The 22,418-nt window shown below is 41.7% G+C and overlaps 1 protein-coding gene across 9 annotated transcripts in view; it reads left to right on the forward strand.

The window, feature by feature from the left end:
• Positions 1–22,418, forward strand: part of DGKI (diacylglycerol kinase iota) — a 203,213-nt gene that overhangs the window by 21,984 nt on the left and 158,811 nt on the right. Inside the window, exon 1 of one of the 9 annotated variants that reach the window (XM_085568622.1) lies at positions 15,327–15,543. The exons of the other annotated variants lie outside the window; for them this stretch is intronic. Coding sequence (XP_085424748.1) covers positions 15,461–15,543 — 83 coding nt within the window. The 5' untranslated portion in view covers positions 15,327–15,460. Of the gene's footprint in view, positions 1–15,326; positions 15,544–22,418 lie in introns of those variants that run through there. 9 annotated transcript variants of the gene reach the window in all.

Consider the following 22,418-nt stretch of genomic DNA (forward strand, 5'->3'; position numbering starts at 1 on the left):
TGAAAGGCTACAGCACTCAGAGATGTTAGAAAGCCACAGTGGTTATCTGCTTGAAGCAAAAGCAAGGGATTCCTTATTTACTGCTCTAACTCTCATTGCTCATCCATAGATTTGAAGTAAAATTTCAGCAGGATCTGGAAATTGCATGAGTTTTGCTAAATCTGCTTTTACTTGCTGTCATGATGTTCAAACATTGTCAGGTCCTCCATGGAAAAATATAAACCAAGGAGGTGGGGCTTTCCCCCCCCGCCTCGTATTTTATAAGTAGCTACTCATGTTTTCACCTAAATATAAAAAATGGGAAGGGAACTGAAACCTACTCATATGACAGTTGTTCCAGTGACCTCTCAGGAGCCACCTCTTCCCTCCTTCTCCACCTCATTTTTTTTTCACTTGGCTGCCCTAGAGCAGTACAGGGTACTCCTCAAGCCTCCCTGGATCTAGTGCTTTCTATCTTCATGCTGGGCATCTCCTGAAGTTGACAAGAAAGTCAGACACGGGGTGCTGGGGGCAGGAGCCAGCAGAGCTTCTCAGGAATGTGGGATCGGTGGAAAGACAAGCACCCTTGGAACACACGAAGGTTGGAAGATTTAACGTGTGCTAGTGCACATAAAATATGTGTGGTGCAGGTTGTTGCACATATATCTGTGTGCTCCAGGCTGTCATGTGTGTCTGTATCTCTGTGGGCCATCTATGTGATCCATGTTAGCTGCAGAATGTGTGTCAACATGTTTGTGTATGTACAATAGTGAGCAAAGAAACAAAAGGGCTCTTTAAAGGGCTCACCCTGTTCGTTTCTGCCATGGCAGTTTGAGTGAGAGCTGAGGAGGAATTTTCTCCTGAAATGTCACCAAGAACCAAGTGGCTTTAGATGTATGTTGTGGAACACTTGAAGTACTGGGGTGTGACAGAGGACTTTGCAGACTCTAAATGATGTGCTTTTAATAACTTCTTGTGAATTCATGCCTTGAAGTGCTAGAATTTTAGAGGGGTTATGTGAAGGGTAAGAGGACTGAAATTTGACCTGCCCTCAGAACAAGCTTTGCTTAGTGCTCCTGATTTGTGCAGCTTTCATTCTTCCTGCAGTTGGGGTGTGATGTTCTGCGTGATGTTGGCTCTGCTGCCAACCTGCTGGCAGCAGGCACAGAAAGCTGGGCCACCTTCAGGATGCCAGGCCACTCAGGAAACCTCTCCTCAGTGCCTGTCCCTTTGGTTACCTAAGGGGATAGACTGAGCTCCCATCCCTACTGGTTATCCCTCACCTTGGTTTCCAGTGAGTGCAATTCTTATGGGATCCTCAAGAGTTAGCTTTCCTATTATCCTCCTTCTTTTGTTGAAATTACCCTGGCTTTGAGAGCTGTAAAATTAGTAGCTTCAGAACCCCTCAATTGTATTTGTAACTCTTCATGGTCAAGATGCTTCTCGGTGTGAATGCAGTGGTTTGGAAGACAGGATGATGTGTTAGCAACAGCCTCTGTACAGACTGTATTAAATTCAGAGTAATTTGGGAAAAGGGAACCCAAATTATTAGTTCCTAGCTTTTCCTAATGAATCATAATATTGTATGTAGATCTTCATCAGTCTTACTTGGTTTATAGCTTCACTTGCGCCTTTGAAAGAGGCAGCCCTGCAGAAGGCACTGGGCATTGCAAACCCCTCTGCTCTGTTTTCTCAGCTGTGAGCCCTCATGCTGTGCAGTGGTTTTCTAACCCATGAGCTCTCTAGTTTCTACTTCTCTTATTGTAAGTCTTAGACTTCATTCATCAGGCATTTATCCAAGTATTTTCCTGTTTCTGTCTCAACAGCATCCCTCATTGACAACAATGATGGACTCAGTATGAAAGGCTGTAGGATTGATTTGTTCAGTTTTCTGCTCATCTCATGTCTAATTTGGTATCTGTTGGAACACACAGAGTGACTCCCTGTGATTTCTTCTTTGGCTACCCTGGGTTTCATTGTCCAAATATGATTTTGAGGCATATTTTCTTGATTATGAAACAGGTATAGATAACTATGGGAGCTGCTGTAGCTGTAGTCCAAGATTCTGCACCTTAATTTTGCATCTATTGTACTTATTTCTCAAGTTTCATTGATTCATTTTTGTCTTTTTTGTCATTTTTTGACAAGAGATGGCATTGTAGAACATAAAGTGGTGCTACATTTTATTTCAATTTTGTTGAATCTAATACAATTTTTCTTAGTCATAGTGATTTGCCCAGATAACTATGCAAGCACTCAGTGTTTACATTTTGCAAGCTGGGGAGGGTCTAATGCTATCTAGAAGGAAATCAGATTTTATATAACTGAATATGATACAACAAAAGTAACCTGTTTTTTTTTTTTTTGATATTAAGAAAGAAAAATTTTATTTAATGGTTATGAATTTTGAGCCCTAAACTTTAATCTTCTGATAGTATTGTCTGTGAATAGATGTTTAAAATTTAATAGCCAGCTAGCAGTGAAATTTTTGGTAAACCCTTCCTGTGTATGGCTGCTTTTCCCCAGTTGTTTATAGTGCTATAAAGTGAGTGTATCTACTATTCAAATTTCTTGTTGTGGTACTAGATGAGGAAAATTTTGGTGGCTAGGCCTACATGCTTTTCTTCATGTGTGCTGAGAATAGAAAACCTGTTTTCCTTTACCCGTGAAAGGTTGTACATCAGAAATATTAATTTGCCCTCTTCCTGTGAGTTGAGTTGTGGCAGAGCTGCTGCTGAAGTACTGGGTGTTTCAGATGCAGTGTGGTCCGGAGCAAGATCAGCAGGAGGGTTTTTTGTTTCCTTTGTTTTCTCCTTTGGCATCTATTTACATTACCTCAGCTCTCTGAAGAGCTGCAGTAGCTGGGGTCTAATGGAGTGACAGTGAAAGCTGATGATTTCTGTTTTGAAGGAGGGGAAGAGGAAAGGTGTGTTCCATAACACACTGTATTAATTGTTTCAGGAGAGGATGTTTGTGTCTTTAGGCTTGCTGTGTCTCAGACTCTGCTCTACAGCTGAACCTGAAGATAGAGCTGAGGCAAGGAAATGGATGTGTCACCTATTCTGACTCTAAATAGTGGTGATGATGATAACAGCTTTCTTGGAAATTATGCATATGGGGATGAAATGCTGCTGGAGACATCAACCAGCTGATTTTGAATCTGTGGTGTACTTAACCCTCCTGCCCCCAAACACAGAACTCCTCCCCTTTCCCCGAATCCCAGATCTCCAGCTCTATTTCAGGATTGGATTGATCACAAACTTCCTGAAATAAGGGAGAAGGCTCAAGGAGGATGTTAAATTTGGATATTCAAAGATGTTAATTGCAATAGAACCAATTTCCTGATGAGAGCTCTTCTCCACAGAGAAGTCATCTCATCATTGTAGAAATACCACCATAATTAACAGGAGCTGAAGCACTTATTGGCAGCTCATCACAGAAGCCTAGGTTAGTTTGTGTCCAGATATTATATGTCCTTCTCTCATGGGAGTGGTACCTTCATTCTCAAAGATGAGGTGTCTTGGATCATGTACTGCCTCTTTGTTACTGCTGATGTCTCAGTTATTCTCTGAACAGCAAATGTGTGGTTCTTTTGTCCAGTTATCCAGACTCAGAATTAAAGTGATTAAACATCTTTTTAGGTAAAGTAGTTCAGCACTTTCCAGAGTGCTTAAAATTCAACCCAATAAAAATAGAAATCCTGGAAAAGTGAAGAGGGCAACCTTTCTCTGATGTCTCTTCTCACTAGCTCTGTTTCCCTTTGGTGTTTCATGTATGAGGCTTATGCTGCAAATTTGGACACAGAAGATAAATGCTGTGTGCCTGGCCTCTGAGTGAGGAACAAAATGAATCCAACGCCTGTTATCCAGAAAGCAGACTAGTGCAGGGCAAATCAGAAACCTGTTCTGTGGGAGAAGGTGGCTGGAAGGGTTGCAGTGAAATTAGAGGAGTCTTTTACCTGAGATGAGCCACAGTTTAATTTTCCTTGTGGATCTTCAGCAGGGTCACTTGGTTATGCACATCCCAAATAAGTTAGACTTGGAAGTCTTTGGTCAGGGAAGAATGTAATGTAGTAGAAGTGATGCACGTGAACTACACTTGCATGGATCAGGGAAACAGCAAAAAACTGTTGCACAGCCATTTGCTTAGCTCCAGGTGTTTCCTGCATTTTGCCAGTGGATATGAAATGAAGGCACACAGAATTATGCTTCAGAAATGGGCACTGTTTCTTAATCAGTACACAAGTGTGACAGAAGACTATTTTAAGAGCATCTACATTTGGTACAAAGGATGCAGATTCCCTCATTTAATCTGATCTATGCACTCCTTGTGCTTCAACCTTCTCCTCAGCCATTTTCCCAACTCCCACCTGATGCTGCCAGAATTAGAAGTCTGTCCCTGCTCCTACCTCAGCGACCCACGGCTCAGCAGGCCCCTTGCCTTTCCCAGTCCCTTTCTGCTCCAGGCAGACAGCTTTCCCTACACATCTCCCCGAATGTCAGGAACATGTTCTCTGCTCCCACTGCATCCTCCTTCTGCATGTACATCCCACTCCTCCCCACCTGTTGCTGGTTATGGAAAAGGAACAAAAGCGAGCATGAGCGAATGTGCAGAGCTCTGTACAGCAGCAGAAGTGTCAATCTGAGCAAATCCTCAGCTTTAGCAAGAGCCTTCTTTCCCCTGCAGTGCCAGTGTTGCTCTGCAGCTTGTGGTCCTTCCTCTGCTGACCCAGGGGCTGGAAGGGATCCTTTTGTGTCTTGCCTCAGCCTCCTGCTTTATGCCCAGTGACCACTCAAACACCTACAGAGCACCCATAGCCTGGTGGGAAATTAAGCTACCTGATGGTGCTAGAACATGATGAGAAGATTTTGTTGCCCTAAACATCTTAAAGCAGGGTGATATACAAATTCCTCTTCTTGCATGGGACAAGATGTCACTATTCAAAGGAATCAGTAGGTTCTTAAACCAGTCCATGGCACACCATGGCTGTGGTCTGCACACAGCGTGTGGGTCAGAGCCAGACCCCTGTGCAGCACATGCACTGAGCTGCACTGCAGCACTAAGGCCTCTCCCCTCCACATGTCTGGTCATGAATGATCTTCTGTGCATGACCAAAGGCTGTGCTGGTGGAAGAGGAGAGCTACCTTTGACCTTCTTGTCCTGCTGTCTTCAAGTACCAGCTCAAAATAAGCTTGAAAGAAGCCAGAAGTGCAAGTAAAAAGTTGAACTAATTTGGGTGGGTTTTGACTGTCTCTGTCATCCCAGGATGGGGGAGTGCAAGAACAGTAGGAGGAAAGTTGGATGAGAGAGGGTGGTTGGGTGAGGATTTCAAATATGTGCAGGAGTGTGTGCCTTAATGCATTGAGTGTGTTGGAGGTGAGGAGCTAGAAAAAGAGAAGTTATCTTAATAAGTCTGAGTCACTGTGTGAGAGGGGGTGGTGGCAGAGAAGTCTTAGTGAAGCAGGGATTCATAAACTGAGGAGGACACTGGAAATTTTGCATGGGCTGAACTGTGGTGGGGAAAGGAATGAAAACTGCTGTGCCAAACTCTTGTGGAGAAGCCTTTGAGCTCTTTGCAGAGCCCACCTATTTCTTTGCAGTGTTTATCTCGTGGAGCTTGTGAAAATGGAGCATGCAAACCTTCTGAGGGATTGGATGTCTAATCTCAAGTAAATGGCAAATGGTTAACTTAATGAATAAATCTTGGACAATTTTCCCTTTGGCCCCTAGACCACTTCTTCCTAGTTCAGGTACAAACCCAAAGGAGACTTCAGTTGAAATAGTTTCAACTGAATATTTTTCTAAGGTTGTTGAGCTATGAATCTCTGAGCAAAACTGGAGGTAGGATACTCATGGGGATTGAAGAAGAAATAGTCCCCACAATGCTTTACTGCTGATCTGTGCACTCTGACAGCCCAGAATATACTTTATATAAAAGGGGGTAGCAAAGCCCCTTGGGATTCTCATGTACACCTCTTCAAAAAAAGCAGCCCCCACAGAGAAATGAAAAAAGCAAAGTAGAGGGAGAGAGAAAACTTAGGTTGAATTTAAAAATGGCTTTCCTGAAGAATAAGGACCATGTTTATCAGAGAAAAGAGAATTCTGTCACAGGGCAGATTCATTTAAAGTAGGAATTTGCAACACCTTCATCCAGAATGAGTGAACCTTAGCTCAACTTAGTGTTGTTTTATTCACTTGTCTCTTCTTTGTACTTGTGGGCCTGAGCATACATACATAAATATTCCCAGAGATGGCTGCTTGAGTGCTGTTTCCAGCACTCTTGTAAGGAGTAAGAAGTAATGGGCATGTCAGAAGGATCCAGATCATAAAAGATTATAGCTTGGCAGAATACAGACTAGTGGGGGTAATGATAGCCAAGTTGCACATATTAAGCTTCATCTGAATTATGCCTGAACTTTGCACTTAAAATTTAGGGTTACTAATTTAAGAAGGTAAATTTCTGAGAAGGGGGGAGAAGCCTAGCTGCATTCTTGATAAATAGATATAAAAGCATGCATGTGTGCTAGACAAGCAGGGGACCTGTGCAAAGCACAGCAATAGGACAACTAATTGTAAACCACACTGTAAGAGCAAGTGTTTCTCCAGCAATTTGCCATAGCAATTATTTGCCATATCTGCTGGGTCTTTCAGCTAAACTCAGATCAGCCCAAGCCTTGAATTAGCTAGAAATCAGTAGTCCAACTGCTTTCAGAATTGTGCTTTTATCCACTGGAGGCAGGCTGAGCAATGCAAAGTCTTCCATGGGAACCATGATTCATAGGCCAGTGAACAGCTGCTGCAGATCCCTGGGTATGCCCAAATGATCCTGAAACTGATGCTTCCTCTATAGTGTAAGGATATTTTGTTGTGGTGTGGGTGAAGGATTAGCTAGTTATTAATTTCAGGTAAATAAAGTCCTCACTTGCTAACCTGCTTTGGTGTTGAGTGCAGTAGGAATTCGGCCTCTTGAAGATCCCCTTCTGCCTTTTATTTTCCATCTTGAAACTATTAAGTTTCTAGATATTTACTTCCATGCAAATGAGTAAGATAGCATTACTTTCTCTGAATGGTATTTATTGTACTAAAAATGATGAGGGGAAGAACAACTTCAGAATCTCTGCATTTAGCATATATACGTATATATATTCCTCCCGGGATGGAAAGCATGGTTAGACAATTAGACATGCACACAAAACCATGTGGCTTTATTCCTTCTTCTCTTGCCACTAGTTTTTTTGTCTCTGTTACAAGAAAACACATTAAGAAAAAAAAAAAAGGTGTCTCCGAGTGGGAGTTATCAACTTCTAAGCATTGGATTAAGACCATATGAAACAAGGTTTGCTTGTGACCTACATAATTCTGGCCTAGATCTCTGGTCTGGAAAAATCTTACTTCATTTAAAAAGCTCTAGGCCACTGCAAACATCTTGTCTTTTTGGTGTTTCTCATAAATATAGCTTCTTTTGTTTTCTGTTTTCAGCTTTCATCTCTGAAACACCTTTTCAGGGCTGTTCCCTTACTAATGGCATTAAGATTGCATTGCTGATATATAGCAAGGTAGGACAAGGCTGATAATGTAGACTGTAGGAGAGGGGGGTTGTCATGGGAAGTGTTGGAAAGTTTCATCTCAAATAGCTGGGATTAGATGTCTCTGTTATCATAGCATGGTTCTGAAGCTGCATTATCATGGTGCTCTCTGCCTTGCTTCTGATTTCTCTCTGGACAAATCCAGAGAACAGTCAGGCCTAATGCATCCCTCTGCATGCCAGTGGCTACTTCTGCCAAATTATGGATATTGGACTTGGAAAGCTCATAGGACCTGTGGAGAAAGGAAGAGAGGAGGAAAGGATGATTATCAAACACAGTATCTTTTTCATCTCTTTTTCAGAGAAGGAGGAGGGGTAAAGGGAGGAGAAGGACAGAGCAGCCATAAAGGAGAATTTTGATGCTAGTTTATTTAACAAGCAAAACACAAAGATTAGGGTTCCTATGGCACCTAGCTACCAGCAGAAGCACCTCAAGGATTTGGGGAGGCGAGGGGGGAATGATGGAATGGTTAAGCCCAAAGTTCTAACATTTTGGATTAGAAAGACCTTTACCCAGCTGCAGCAGCATTCTCAGCTTATTTTCTGAAGAACAACATTTATGTATGAAAATGTCCTCAGCACCAGAGGCAGAGGACATGTTCTCCATGTTAGTTGAGCAAGGCCTTAAAGTCAACAGAAGTAGCCTTTTTGACAGTCCTGTCATGTTCCCTGTCTGAAGGAGAGGAGTGGGAGATGGCAGATGATGGAGGGACATTAGAAGCTGAGTGGAAAGTGCACAAGGGATACAAATTAAGGTTTGTGGATATGGTATCTCACTCTGTTCCCTATTCTGCAAGGCCATAGGAGCCACATTCCTTCTCCTAGATGTGAAAAAGGTTGTGGAGCAAATTTCTTCTCTGGCTTTCAGGCACTGCCATTTCAACAAATGTATGTACAAGCAGCAGAAATCTTTAAAATTTCAGTTTTGTTTGGCTCTTTTAAAAAAATATTATTTTCTCCAGTGCTGTAGTAGCTCCAACAGCTTGGGTGCTTGTATTTGTTCTCTGCTTGATGCCAGACCTCTTACTGAGAACAACATCTCTCACCAGGCATTGTGGTTTTCCCATTTGGATTTGAAATGCCAAATCATGTAGTCATTTGAATCTGGGAGTAAGGGGAGGATGAAGGAGGTTAAGTATAGCTTCTGTTTACATTGGCACAGTACAGAGAAGAACCATCTTTTTACAACCTCAGTTGTTTTTATTGAAGGTCCTACTGAACAGTCCCCTGATCAAACCCAACCCTGGGAGGTTGATTTGATTGAGTGATTTTCTTAATTGGGTTTTGTCAGTTGATCTCACTTGCTTTTTTTTTTCCTTTTTTATAACTTATTATAATCATGCCCCTCTGTCTACTAAAAAATCCCCTACACCTCACATTGAGAAAGAATTGTGTTTGTCCTTTGGCATCTGGTGGTTGGCATAGCTTTCATTAGAGCTCGTGTTACTGCTGAGAGGTGAACACAGGGAAGTGTTCCCTGCTCATCCTGGGCTGTGTACACAGACATGTACCAGCTTGTGCTGGCAAGGGTAAGAGAGAGAGAGTTTGCAAGTCAGTCTGCAGGTGAAATCTGAAATTAGGCTAATCTCATGGAGTAAATAGCAAGTTGTGAACTTGTCCCACCAGAAAGAGCTGCTGTTTGAGCTGTGTGATACAGTTCCATGAACGTGGGCTATCCTAGAATGAAATCATTCCATATTAGGAGAGCATTTGCACTGTTTGTGACAGAAGACTGCATGTAGCAGGAGTGAGACGTGTGTGGGGCTTACAGACAGACAAATAGCACAGGAGGATGAAGGGGCTTTAGTTCTGATCAGAAATATGTATGCCCAAAATTTTAATAGGTCATAGCTGTTAATAAGAGCAATGATCCCACTATTGTTATAAATGGAGAGGGTGGATGGGGAAGGAAAAATTTAGGAGGTGGGAAATAGGAAGTAACATGATGAAGGGAGATAGGCTGATATGAGAACCTGAATAGAATTCAGGAAAATGAAATATGATGAGGAGGTTTGAAACTGGGGCAGGAGGAGAAAGGCACAATGGATGCTGTGTGGGTAGGAATGAAGTGGGGGAGTGGGAACTGAGCCAGATAAAAGGGGAAGGGAGGAATGGTTAGTGGAGAAAATGAACGGGGCAAGGAAGGTACAGATTTGTAAGGCAATGGGAGGGAGGAGATTAAATGGGGAAGGTGGGAGAAGGAAGGCAAGCAGAGAACATAAGTGTAACGAGGATACTGAATTAGAGAGGTGTGGGGGATGGATCTAAAAGGTGAGAGCAGGGAAAGGAGGAGAAAATGTTCTATTACCTAGGGAAAGCAAAGTATTTGAGAGAGAGAGCATTAATTTTAAAGGGGAGAAGTGCAGGGGATGATGGAGAGAGCAGTGGACAACAAAAACTTCAGGAAAAAAAATAGAGCTATAAAACAAACAACAACAAAAAACTGAGAAAATACAAGGAGAAGGGCAAAAAAAGAAAGAATCCCCAGGGGTGACAGTGTGTTACTTTGCAGACACAGCACCTTCAGAAGCTTCTCAGATACACATGTTCCTGTGAGCTCCCATGTAAGCTTATTTTTGTTTCCTCTGATCTCCCTGATGGAAGTGGCCAACCTTTGCCAAAGGAAATGAAATCTCCACAGCTACAGGGTATGACTGCCTAGATGACCTAACAAAAATGTGTTCATGCTGCCTCTGACTATACATGTGCTACATAAATTTAGGGTGAGGACACAGTTTAATTCCAGTTTCTAATACTTTCCTGCTGTTCAGAGAATACCCTTAGTGTATGTAGCACTGGGTAGTGTGCATATATTTGAACAACTTCTGTAATAAAAATTTTATTTTAGTGGTAGGAGCTAATGCTGTCCTCAAGAATCAGAGGTGGTCTGTGTATCTTGAGTGGGTGACAGATGAAATAGTGCAAATAATGCTCAAAATTGTCCTGTGATCAATGCCTGAACTATATTTAAAGGGAGGCTGCTGCAATTCTTTTGCATATCTGCTCTGCCCTGGAACAGCCATGACAAATTGTGACAGTCAGAGTTATAGGGAAATTCCTGTTAACTTAGAGTGCCCAGCCAGGAGTGACAAAAAAACAGGAGGCTGCATGAGATTCTCCTGTAAATCTGCAAGAGTTGTTCTTGCAGCAAGAGATGTGCTTAGAAATGCTACAACTTCTAAGCCAGACTTCCAAGTATCTTGTGCTCTGAATGAATTCATGAGCGTTGCCTGCGGCACACAGTTTCTCCCTTGTTCTGGTCTGCCTGCAAAACAGCGTTTTAGGGGAAGCTGGGATACCTACCCCAGGCACTCATTTGTGGCTGAACTCTGTCAGAGAGAGGGAAGTGCCAAACACACGCTCTGATTTGTAAGCACCATGAAGGAATTGTTCTAGAGGGGGTTGCAGCCATTCAACCACTCTCCCTACCAGGCCTTTTATAAATTTTTCATTTACAGTCAAAGATTGAGTCAACACACTAAGTGGTGGATGGGGTGAGGCCTCAGGGATCCTCAGGAAGACAGAATCTGTTAGGCTGAGCTGTCTGTGTGGAGTTTAATAATAGCATGATGATGTTTCTAAGCAAGGCTTCACTTTCCTAGGCTTAGTTTCAGCCTAGCTGATATCTCACCTTGCCTCTCTTGATCTCCGATTAGATTTCCTTCTGCAATTGTCAACATCATGAGCATCACTCCTCTGACTTAAGTTTTCATTGGGAAATGACTTTTTCCTTTCATCTGGAAACTTTCCACTCCTGTTTCCTCTGTATACTCTACACTAGACTTCTCCATTAGTAGCAACTTCTGAGTGTTCAGCCCACCTTGAAGTAAAATAGGTTGCTATATTAAAATTGCATCTGAAATGCAGAATTTCAGTGGTAGGCTGAACATAGGTGGAAATCAATCACATCTTTGGCTAATGTACAGAAAAATGCTTTTCTGCCTGTGTGAGGGGTGAAGGGGTGTAGGCTTGTGTGCCTGTCAAAAAAACCCAACTCTTCTGTAATTTTTGGAAGTGTAGGGGAAAAACATTAGACATGTAAAACCAAAAAAATAAGTGGGGAGCAATAAGGAATTGGATGGGATTATGCTGATCATTGAGTACTGTTTCTGTAATTACAGGTAACCATAATTGAAAAGTCTGGATTTATAGGGGGAAAAAATGTCAAAATTTTCTTGTACCTAAATTTTTAAGGAACTCATATCCCTGTAATAAAATCAAGCCCTCCAGCACAGTATTTGTAAAACGCTCCTGTGCTGCAAGGAGTCATCATGTGAGATGTCAGACATTGCCAGCTTCCTGGGTCCCTGCTGGAGTGGGAATTTGGTAGTGAAAATACTGAGGTGATCTTGGGGAAATACACAGGGCCATCTGTTGTAAGGAAAGGTGGGAAAATCTCCAAGGTTCCTGCTAACCTGAGTTTGCGGGAAAGGCATTGCTGGTCTTGGGGTGATGATTCCTTTAGTTACAAGTGTGTGAACAAGACACCAGTCAAATAGCTGAGGGTTTGACCATGTGGTTAATAGTGCCAGTGCTCAAATTGTGGATATTTGTTGTAAGGAGGTCAATCAGTACAGAAATTAAAGGAATGCAATATGTTATTTCTAGTTTGATAGCCACATCTATTAAAGTAAGCCAAGATTTAGAAAGAAGGTTAATTTGTTCTCTTACACAATCTCAAAATAGTCTCATAATCTATTGAGACTCCAAGCACTGATCCCTGCTAAATTGTCTCCCACACTTTTGGTGATGTTAACTGCTTTGTGCCAAGTGTAACAAAGATGGGAAAGGTCAGTCATTCTCCATCTGATCCCTGTCTTTCTGCTACTGTAAAGGGAACCTGCATCTTTTCTTCTGTGAGTGAGTTTTATCTGTCCCCAGCTGGTATTGGTACGGCTAATGTAAAACCTCTATCAACTTTATTGTGAGTGCTGCTGGTTTGTGTTGAGCCAGCAGTCTTGTGGGTAAATTTGTTTGTTTGTTTTGGGCATTAAGTATTTAAAGCTTCCATTTTAGTGGGTACTTTTTTGGCCGAGAGGACAAACTGTTTGAATGCTTTTATTCTTTGTGTCATCCATAGGGTGTTTGCCCTCCTGCACTGACTAGGTAAGCAATTTTTTAAAAGGAAAGGGTTTTTTTTTCCTTCTGCTCCTAATGCAGCTTTTCTTGGTAGCTTCGAGCTACAAGTCGATGAAGCCTCCACCTTATGCAGATTACTGGAGCTTTTTTAAGAAAAAGTCCTCCTCCCACTCCTCAAAGTTGTGTGGCTTTGTACCACTGTTCTTGCTGTGTGCAGGCTGCCTGTCACAGAGCTGCATGGAGTCTTGGCTTAGGTTCTCTTCTTTTTTCCCTTCCCTGAGGTCTGAGATACTGCTGTTGTGTCGTGACTGGACACTGTCTGTGTGTGATAATACATGGTGCCAGATTTTTTCTATTTTGGTATTTGATTGAGGATTAAGACAAAGAGTTGTGTATTTTCATGCTGATGTTGTCCTGCAGTCTAAAGTGGCTTTCAGAAAGAAAATGAGAGAGTCCTGAAGGCATCTATGAGTTCATCAGCTCTGAAATGGGAGGTGGCTACTGCAAGGACAAAAGCAGTGCCAATACCTTGGCATGTGCTGGGGCAAATACTTCCCTGCAGCTGCTTTCCTCAGAAGGAAAAATTTTAAATTGCTCCTTGCCTTATTTGTGCTGGTGAAGCTTAGTGAGTGAGAACTAAGCCTATATTACTGTTTGTAGATGGAAGGCACTAAGAGTTTCCCAAAATAAAAATTTTATGTTAGGGGAAAAAAATCAACTTGATCTGCAAAATCCACATGGATACAATAAATATGACAAAAAGAGATAAACATCTGCTCCAACTTGGGAGTGGGTGGTTTTGGAGCCTACACCATGTTGGGGTAGCTTTTTGTCAAAGGAGGAGAAAATGCACTGAGAGTCAGGGTTGGGAAGTGGGGTGAGCTGGGCATGGGGGTGAACCTGCCAAAAGTCTGGGTGAATCATGCAAAGGTAATTTCTGTACTGCAGCACTGGAAAGGGGCTCTGGGGAGGGTCAACAGCAAGCAGGTGTTGACCAAAGGGGAACTGCATGGACTATCATACCTCCTTTGGTGCTGGGCCAACCTAGACTCAGGTTTTTCCAGCTGGAAGCCCTCTTCTGGCATGTCTGGTGCAGGATAGGTCAGCAGGTTGTCCAGAACCAAGCAGAGATGAGTCTTGAGGCTTTGCTGCTGAGTCAGTGCCTGAGGCAGCCTGAGCCTGCTGCCAGCCATGCAGAGGCAGCTGTGATTGCCTGCACTCAGGACTGACAGCCTTCACCCTTGGAGCATGAGCACTTGGGCTTTGCAGAGCTACCTGTGCTTAGTGCAGCTGAGAGGTTTGTGTCATCCTCCCTCCTGCTCCCACATGCTGTACTCAGCAGGGATCTGCTCGTGACCCCTTTCAGCCCTATTGACCAAGACCCCATCAGCAGCTAAATATTTGGAGTGTCACAGTTGTTGCAAAACAAAAAAAAACAACAACAACAAAAAAAACAAAACAAAACAAAAAAAAAAAGCTTTTGAACTCTGCTTTGCAAACTGCACCAAAGGTTTAGTAAAGTGAGTTTTTTTAGCATTTCATAAAAATATAAAGCCATAAAGTCCCACTCTTATTTTTATCCATTCAATTTCTGCAAAATTAATTGAAGGTATTTTACCTTGCTTTCCTTTTCTTTTCTGACTTTGAGAAACAGCTAACTTTAGTACCCAGGAGAGAAGGCATCATCAGATGTTGGCAAACGCTGGCCATGTTGTGTGTCTATTTATAGTAAGTGTGTGTCAAACCACCTTGTCGTTCTTTTCTTAGCATCAGCTGGACGAGCACAGCTATCAATTATCCATGAAGCTAATGATAATACAAGGAAAGCTATGTAAAGCAGGTGCTCAAAGGCCAGAGAAAAAAGGGGGAGGTAGGTGACAGGACACAGAGAATGAGGTTTTAGGAATTGAAAAAAATCCCTTTGCTCAGCTTGAAAACCCTTATTATCTGTAATAATTAGTAATAACAGGGGTGCCTGCACAAAGTCATTGTGTCTGCTTTCAGCTGGTATGCTCCTCCCAAGCATGATTTCCCTCATTTATTTTCATTGTGTTGGCAATCAAGGGCAGTGCATTTTTTCTTCCTTTTTTTCTGGTTGTTCTTTTTTTTTTTTTTTTTTTCTTTCTCCCCTACTCACTTTGCTTTTAATAGATCTTAAGCTTCTTCTGCTTCCCCCAGTCTCTGTCCTGGGCTGTGATATTTGGGTTGGTAATAGCAGGTTCTAGTTTCTCTGTGAAAAAGTGAGCCTCTGGTATTTCTCATGCTGGGAGATTGCACACACACGTTTGTTTCCTCTTTTGTCTCCATTTCGGAGAGGATTTTGCCTGTAAGGGCTCTGGAGGGAGAAGTGAGGAAGGGAAGGGATGGGATGTCGTTCTACCCGCTGCCAGTGACAAAGCTGATTGTCAGCTATTTATCAGCCTTTTCTTAATGGCTTGTCTTTGCTGCTTTCATCTCTATGTGCAGGAGAGCAGGGCAGTGTGAACTCTGCTCTTGCCAGCAGCTCGGGTTCTGACACCATCTGCCACCTAATCCACTTCCAAGGAAGGGGCTGACGCTTGTGTGCATGTGTGCACACACATGCCCTCCCCACCTTGCCATACATCATTTCAGCAGACTCATACTGATCAGCTCACCAGCAACGTTTTTCTTCCAGGAATTAGCCTTTGATGATATTACCTCTTTTCTTCCTCCTGCTTTAGATTTCCCTGTTTCAGTCTGACATGCTGGTGGGAGGAGGCACGTCTCTGTTTTCTACCTAGCCTGGCTATCTGAGGTGTTGGACTTGGAGAATTTTTTAAAATTTTCCTGGAAGTTATGAGATACATGGATTTCTTTTACAAAAGCAGCAGGAAACAGAACAGGTGTAAAATGTCAGTGTCAGGCTCCTGGGATAGCTGGTAAGTGGGTTCTTGCAGGAACTGTTGAATTTTAAGCTTGAAAATCTTCATGACATAATGGTTTGTGACATAATGGCCAATCTTGTTCTTAAGCACTGAAGGTATTTCAGGATTTCTGGATTCCTTTCTCTAATCCATAAGGAAAGACAGTTCTCATCACATGTGATGCTGTGGTGTATCTGCTGTTGTTTTTAGATGAGCTGTATCCAGCACAGTTCACTGATTGTACCAGATCATGTTTGCTCCTGGTGTCCAGTACTGTGCACATTCAGTGCTGTGGAAAATGGCTTGAGAACTGAGATGGAAAGGCAAGAGGGGCTTTGGGAATGATAGTGAGGGAGGGGAAAGAATGCATTTAGAAAAGCCAGTTGCTTTACTTGCAAAGATTTATTGTGCCATTTTTCTGGGCTAGGGTAATGAATGTCTGAATTAACTTCTGGCTAACTGTATCTCTCTCTGCTGCTGGGTGGTTATTGCACCTGAGTGTTGGGACTTCTTCCTCCTGAGTGCTCATGCATAACCCTTTCTTCCCCCTTTGAAAGAGTCTCCATTGTACAAAAATTGGTTTATTCCCTGGCTGAGGAGGAAGGAATAATGGTTCCTTCAAAAGTTAACACTGTCTTGGTAAAGAGGTCTCTACCTCTGCTGAGCAAGGGATCCAGAATTCAACTTTCCTGCAAAGCTGAGCAGAGCTCTTCTGTGTAATGCTGATGGTTTGATTCAGGGCTGCCACCATCTGCAGGACACTTGAGATCAAGCTACAAGCTTTCACTGATTCCTGTGAAGATCTGCTTTGCTTTGTGGTTGTATTTTTTCATCCCTCCATTTGCCTTTGTAGACCTTCTCCCTCATTGTCCAGGCACATTGTCTTGGTTTGGAAAGACAGGTGTCTGCTAAGGAAGGCAGGAGCCTCCCCTGAAATGAAAAAAAAAAAAAAATTTAGACCCCTCTCCTCCGAATTCTTATAAACTTGAAGTTAAAGGGGGGCTTTCAGGCAAAAATATGGGAGCAGGAATAACAGTTCTTTATTAGGAAAGAAAATAAAAAGATAAAATAAACAATGCAGTGATCCAAAACAACACTGACAGTGAGAATACAACCTGACACCCTATTAGTCAGGGTGTTAGCAGCTGTCCAATTGGGAATTTTGGCTGCAGTCCTCCTGGAGTGTCAGTGTGGTTCTGTTGAAGCAGTGACCCTGTAGAAAAGGGTGTAGTCTTCCTCTGAAGATGCAGTATAAGAGGCAGCTGTTCCTCTGGGAAATCCAGTGCAGGAAAAGCTGTGCTGGTGTTCCATATCTCAGATTATATCCAGGTAGGAATGCTTGGCTCCTCCCTCTGGGCGGACCATTCACAATGGGATGCTGTAACTTTCATCAGCCATGCAGTGAGATTCAATAGCCCATTAACAGAAGAGAAAACTGCCCAATTAAGAGAAGATATCTGCCACACCTCTAACAAATTGCAATTGCATACATCTTGCCTTGCAATCTAGGACACGTACATTAATGGCAGGTTGTTGTTTTCCCATGTGAGCATTACACTGAGCTTGGAACAGAGGAATTCCGCCATTCAGTTGTCCTTCGTTTCATCAAACACACTTAAATCAAATTAAAAAAAAAGAAAAAGCAATTTTATACTGAATAATGCTGACTAGTTAAGAAAGCAAAATAAGTTTTTTCAATTAAGAGAAAGTAGATTTCTGTACAAAACCCTAGTTATTGGCAATCTTTAAGTGCATTTTATTTTTCTTGCAACAGAAAAAAATAATTTTTTGTTTCTGTAAGATTACTTGTGGAGGTGTTTGAAGAGAGGTTTATAGTGAAACTGTATTGATGTCTATCGATGAAGGCTGAAAACTTCTCTCCCTTTCCCACTGACAAATTAAAGCAATTTTCTGCACTTCTAAAAGAGGTAATGGAGTAATTCTCTACCTCCAACTAGCAATTTAATATTGATCTAAGACAGAATATTTGAAACACTTGATTAAAGAACTTATCTTCTAACTCAAGTTTCAGATTTGTTGTTTGCGATAATTTCCTCTTCACAAGTCAATTGCAAGCTTTGGGTTAATTTTGAAAGTGGGTTCTCCAGAACAAAGTAAGTGGAACTGGCAGAGGTGTGTGATGCTCTGGTTTCATTTAGAGGATGCTATCCTTCACATTTTGCGCTTGTCTATATAGTGAAAATAGCAGTGTGCCTATGGAAAAACCTGGCTTCTGAAGTCACACTCTTTTGTTAGAAAATTGTAATTTTTCAGTGAAATATGTATCTCCAAGGCAATGGAAAACATTGTCATGAGAGCTGCGTGTGTGAGAATTGTGCTTCATTTTGAATTCAAAGTATTCAGAAGGTCCTCTTTTTCCTAGTGGATAATTTTTCATTGGAAAATGTCTTCTAATGACTACTAATTAATCCTGATGTGTATTGGCTATCTAAGATAAAAACAAAAGCTCCTTTCCCTGCTAGACCTCTCTAAGGAATTAAAAAACTCTTGCTCCCTTTTGTACTAGAAAGTTTAGTGATATGTTGTTTTTTGGCTCTATCTCTCTGCTTCTGTGCCTGTAGCATTCTGTCTCAGTATGGCAACTGTGTCTCATAAGCATAGACCTTTTCCAGCCTTCCCTTGAGGTTTTGACAGGCTGGGGAAATCCCTTAGGCATAGGTAGTCCCCTTGTGCCTCCAGCCAAGCTGCAAGGAGCCCAGCTGCTCCTCATGGGAGATGCAGATTGAACTTGCAGTTGAAAGCTTGGAAAATTCCAAATAAATCCATGGGAAAACATGTCTGAACTAAATCCAGGTGTTTTAGTGTTCAGTTTCCAGAAAAATTTAATGCATGTAAGAAGAGCAGTGGTGTTCAGAATACTCCTCAGTCAGCTCGTTGCAGTCAAGCTTATCTGGCACTATTGATCAATTGAAACCCTAAGGAAAAAAAAAAGCCCAAACAAATAAAAAAAGAGACAAGATTGTCTCCTCTTACAACACTGGGAGTCAGTGTTGAATAAAAGGGACAAAGAGGGATGCTGAACGTGCTTCTGGATCTGAAAAGTTCAGAATATTTTTGTCTGGGATACCTGTATCACATGTTTGGAAGACTCTAGCTGGGTATGTTATTCTATAGGGAAAGAAATGCTTTTCTGCATTTATTAACTTTATTATTGGAAAAATAATATAATTTCTAAATGTATAGATAATTTAAAACATGGTATACTACCTTTTTTTTACTTAAGAAAAAAAGGAATCATGTAGGATGCCCATGCTGAGACCAATAATCTGATCTTCTGAGTGTGGGTGCACCGTCATTTTTGAAAATGTCCCTTTCAAATTTGTTTATTTGTTCAACTGTTTACCTCAAATTAACTTTGAAAATGTCAGTAATAGGGAGTCACATGTTCATTCCCCTTATTTTGGAAATGGCAGATAAAACATATGTTTGCTTGTTTCCTCATCTGTAGTATGAATATATATGGTAAATCTGGCTAACATTTCATAAACTGTTTTTAGGCTGAATAGTTTTAACAAGTTTAGTCTCCTCTGATCAAAGGTCAAATTATTAACTGCAACTATATAGGCAATTCAAAGGCATTTTTCTCCACCTGGTCTATAATTGGATGTCTAATGTGCCACAGCTCTTTGAATGTAAGAGCAAGAATTGCTCTACACTGATGACTCCTGAGTCAGTATTTGGTCACCTAAAATGTAGGTTTGTGCCACTGTTTTTAGTGATCAGAAATACCAATGAAGAGGCTGGAAGAATGATGTGAATCTTTAATCTATGAAAATTAGTTTAACTGTGTTTCAGAATTTTCAGACAGCAGTAGAATTTGGTCAAAGTGGCAAGCTCCCAGTTATGTGTTTGTAGTGATCTTGAGGCAAACATCTGGCAATGAGGTTAAATTTAAAATAAAGTTAACCTCATATGGAAATACTTGTTGCAAGCAAATTTGAGATTTTTACATCAGGAACAACTGATTACTCCATACTGCTTACTCTTAGTACTCTGGATTTCTGATCTGCAAGTGCCTATTTTATATAAAGCAATAAAAGAATGTGAGGTTAAATCACCTAGACCCGATGATACTCATCTGGGGTTACTGCAGGGAATAAAGTGTGGAATAACACTGGTACTGATGAGGACATGTGATATATCCTGAAAAGTCAACAGCTGTTGGTGACATTTGACAAAGCACCAGTGTGGGATTTGCTCCAAACTGGAGCAGCGAGGTGCCAGAAATCAGGGAATGGGCAAGCTGCCGGGTCACTGCAGGGGAACTGAATGAGGCTCTTGGGATAGCAAAGGGCAGCATGTAAGTCTGGGGTCAAATTGCCATTTCACTCAAAAGGTGGACTCCTACATCTGTTAGACTTTGCAGATATGAAGTGATAAAGGTGGGACTAGCTATGAACACAGAATAAGGGTAGGCCAGCATAGCTGACCTGAGTTACTTGGTATTTCAGGAGACTTCTTCATTGAGTAAGTTATCTGTCAGAATTTGGAGTATGTATCATGAAATGCTGACAATAATAGTTAAGAAGTGAGGATAACTTCTGCCAGCTCTCATCTCTGCCCTATCATTTTAGTCAGTAGATTCTTAAATTCCTGTTTGTTTTGGTCTGAAGCAGTTCATACATTCTATATCCCTCCCTGGAGGTGGATAAACACAGCTCATCAGTGTATCTTTGTTCTTTCGTTTCTGGGAAATCTGCATGCAGTAGGCTGCTTCATCAAATATTCCTAACACTTGAATAGCCCCAAAAACCCCCCAATGCAACCAAATCCTCTAAGAAAAACACAGCTAGAACATGTTCTCTTAAAATTCCAGATGAGTGTTTGTGCCCATTCCGAATGCTGTAAACACATGTAAGTGTACGTGTGTGTGTCTGGAAGCATCTGTGCAGTTCACAGCTGCAACCTCCTGCTCTCAGCACTGAGGTTAAATGGCAATCCAAGGGGCATCTGAACAAGGGACATGAACAACCCTACGGACTTTAGACCCTCAACATCCACTACCCTTTACATGCTGGTATCGATACACTGAGATAAAGCAGAATGTCTAAATTTCCATGTGTTTCCGAACCTGTATTTTCACAGGGTACTTTTTCATTTGCAGAAAATTATTGTTTGGAAAAAAAGGACGGGAGAAAACATTTGGTAGAGACTGTTAAGGAGGACAAAAACTCCAAGTAGATTTTGGTGTGCCAGGAGCTTTGTATCATGGCGACACTTTAAATGTCAAGTAATGTGTGCTGGCAAAAATGGCCTAAATTCACACAGAGAGATGTGCTCTGGAGCTGTGGAGCTCTCTAAGGAATAAAAGTCACTGTGGATCTTTCAGTGAGGGTATATAAGCAGAACATTACTGCAGGTGGAAAAAAAAATGGGGAAAAAAGGCAGAAGAGGGGTCTTCTGAGGAACACAGTGGAAGCTAAGTAGAAATTTAAAGTGGGTAACTGGGTTCATCCATTTCTTCTGTATTTTCTCAGGGATCAGTCTCTACTGTAATAATCTTATTCTGCTACAGTAGTGGATAAAAGAGTGCAATTTCACTGTAATTAATCAAAAGCAGCACTGAGGTGAGAAATCTTTGCCTAACTCCTACTCTTTCTTTGCCTGCACAGATCTTGAATGAAAATCACCAGGTGTTTCCATATTTACTGAAATTCCCTTAACTCAAGGTTTTCCCTCAGCTTCAAGATAGAAAATTTTGGTCTAATCATTGTGAATTGTGAAGGAATCACTGGAGTCCTTTGGCTGGAGGGGAGCTCCTACAAGGAGCAGAGCGCTCTACTGCTGAAGGTCTTTATTTTTTATGTTGATTTAAAGAAAGCATTTGAATTGCTGTATATTGTTACTTCTCTTTCCTGGTGAATATGTAGGCAATTGTGAGGAACAGAGAACAGCTCATGTAGCTCTGTGTCCAAGTAGGAAACTGCTATTTTAGATCAGGTTTGAAAAGATTATTTTGAAATTGACGATTGTACCCTTAGAAAAACATCAGAGGTGTGAGGACTTGCAAAGAGTATAGATTGGTACATTTAACCCTTAAAGGAGCTTTAGGTTGGGATTTATGCCACTCCATGGGGAAGGAAATAGCCAGTCACCTGGAAAGATTGTGATGCAGGGGTAGAGCTGTTACTCTCTGTCAAGGTCTGAGATTTTGCTTTCAAAAGATTTTGCATCTCACATCTGTGTATTCACCAGTGGTGCTGTGAATTCAAGTGGTGCTGGAATGAGTGTGGCTACTACCAATTAGTGCTAAAAGCACTCAGCAGCTCCTGATGGCAAAAAGCTCTGCCCAAAGGGAAAATGCTTATGGAACTGTAGTATCTCTTTCCCCTTCCCTAAAATGGGGCTGGGAATCAGCTCCCACGGGCTGAGCTGGAATGAGAAAAGGCAGGGAGGTGAGCGGCATGAGAAGCTGTGGAAGCTCTTGTTATTCAAAAGGATGGCTTTGGTGTCTCACTAGCAATATTGGCAATTCACTGCTCTGTCTCAGGAAGGCTGTTGGATCCAGGCATGTAACTGCAGCCCCCTGAGGTTTCTCTTCACTTGACAGACAAGAAGGCTGACTCAGTCCAGTATTTAAAGGCTGCCTGACAGTTCACTTTACTGTCCACTCCTGTGTATGCTTTCAGGTGAATCTTGTTTCTTCAAAGCAAAATAAGCAGATGACCTTTCTCCATAGTTGCTTTAGCTAATAAGGACATCTCTGCAGGATGTTCTAGGTGAGAAAATTGTCATGTAAATTGCTTAGCATAGTGGTATTATTCAAGAGTTCCTCTATTTTTCTCCTCTATTCTTCATTTATATTACCCCGTACCAAACAGACTTTGTGTTGGAATATAACTTCCATGAAAGATGTATCATATTGGTTG

Source organism: Lonchura striata, chromosome 1A (assembly GCF_050655825.1).
Source record: "Lonchura striata isolate lonStrDom1 chromosome 1A, ASM5065582v1, whole genome shotgun sequence".
Classification (NCBI taxonomy): domain Eukaryota; kingdom Metazoa; phylum Chordata; class Aves; order Passeriformes; family Estrildidae; genus Lonchura; species Lonchura striata.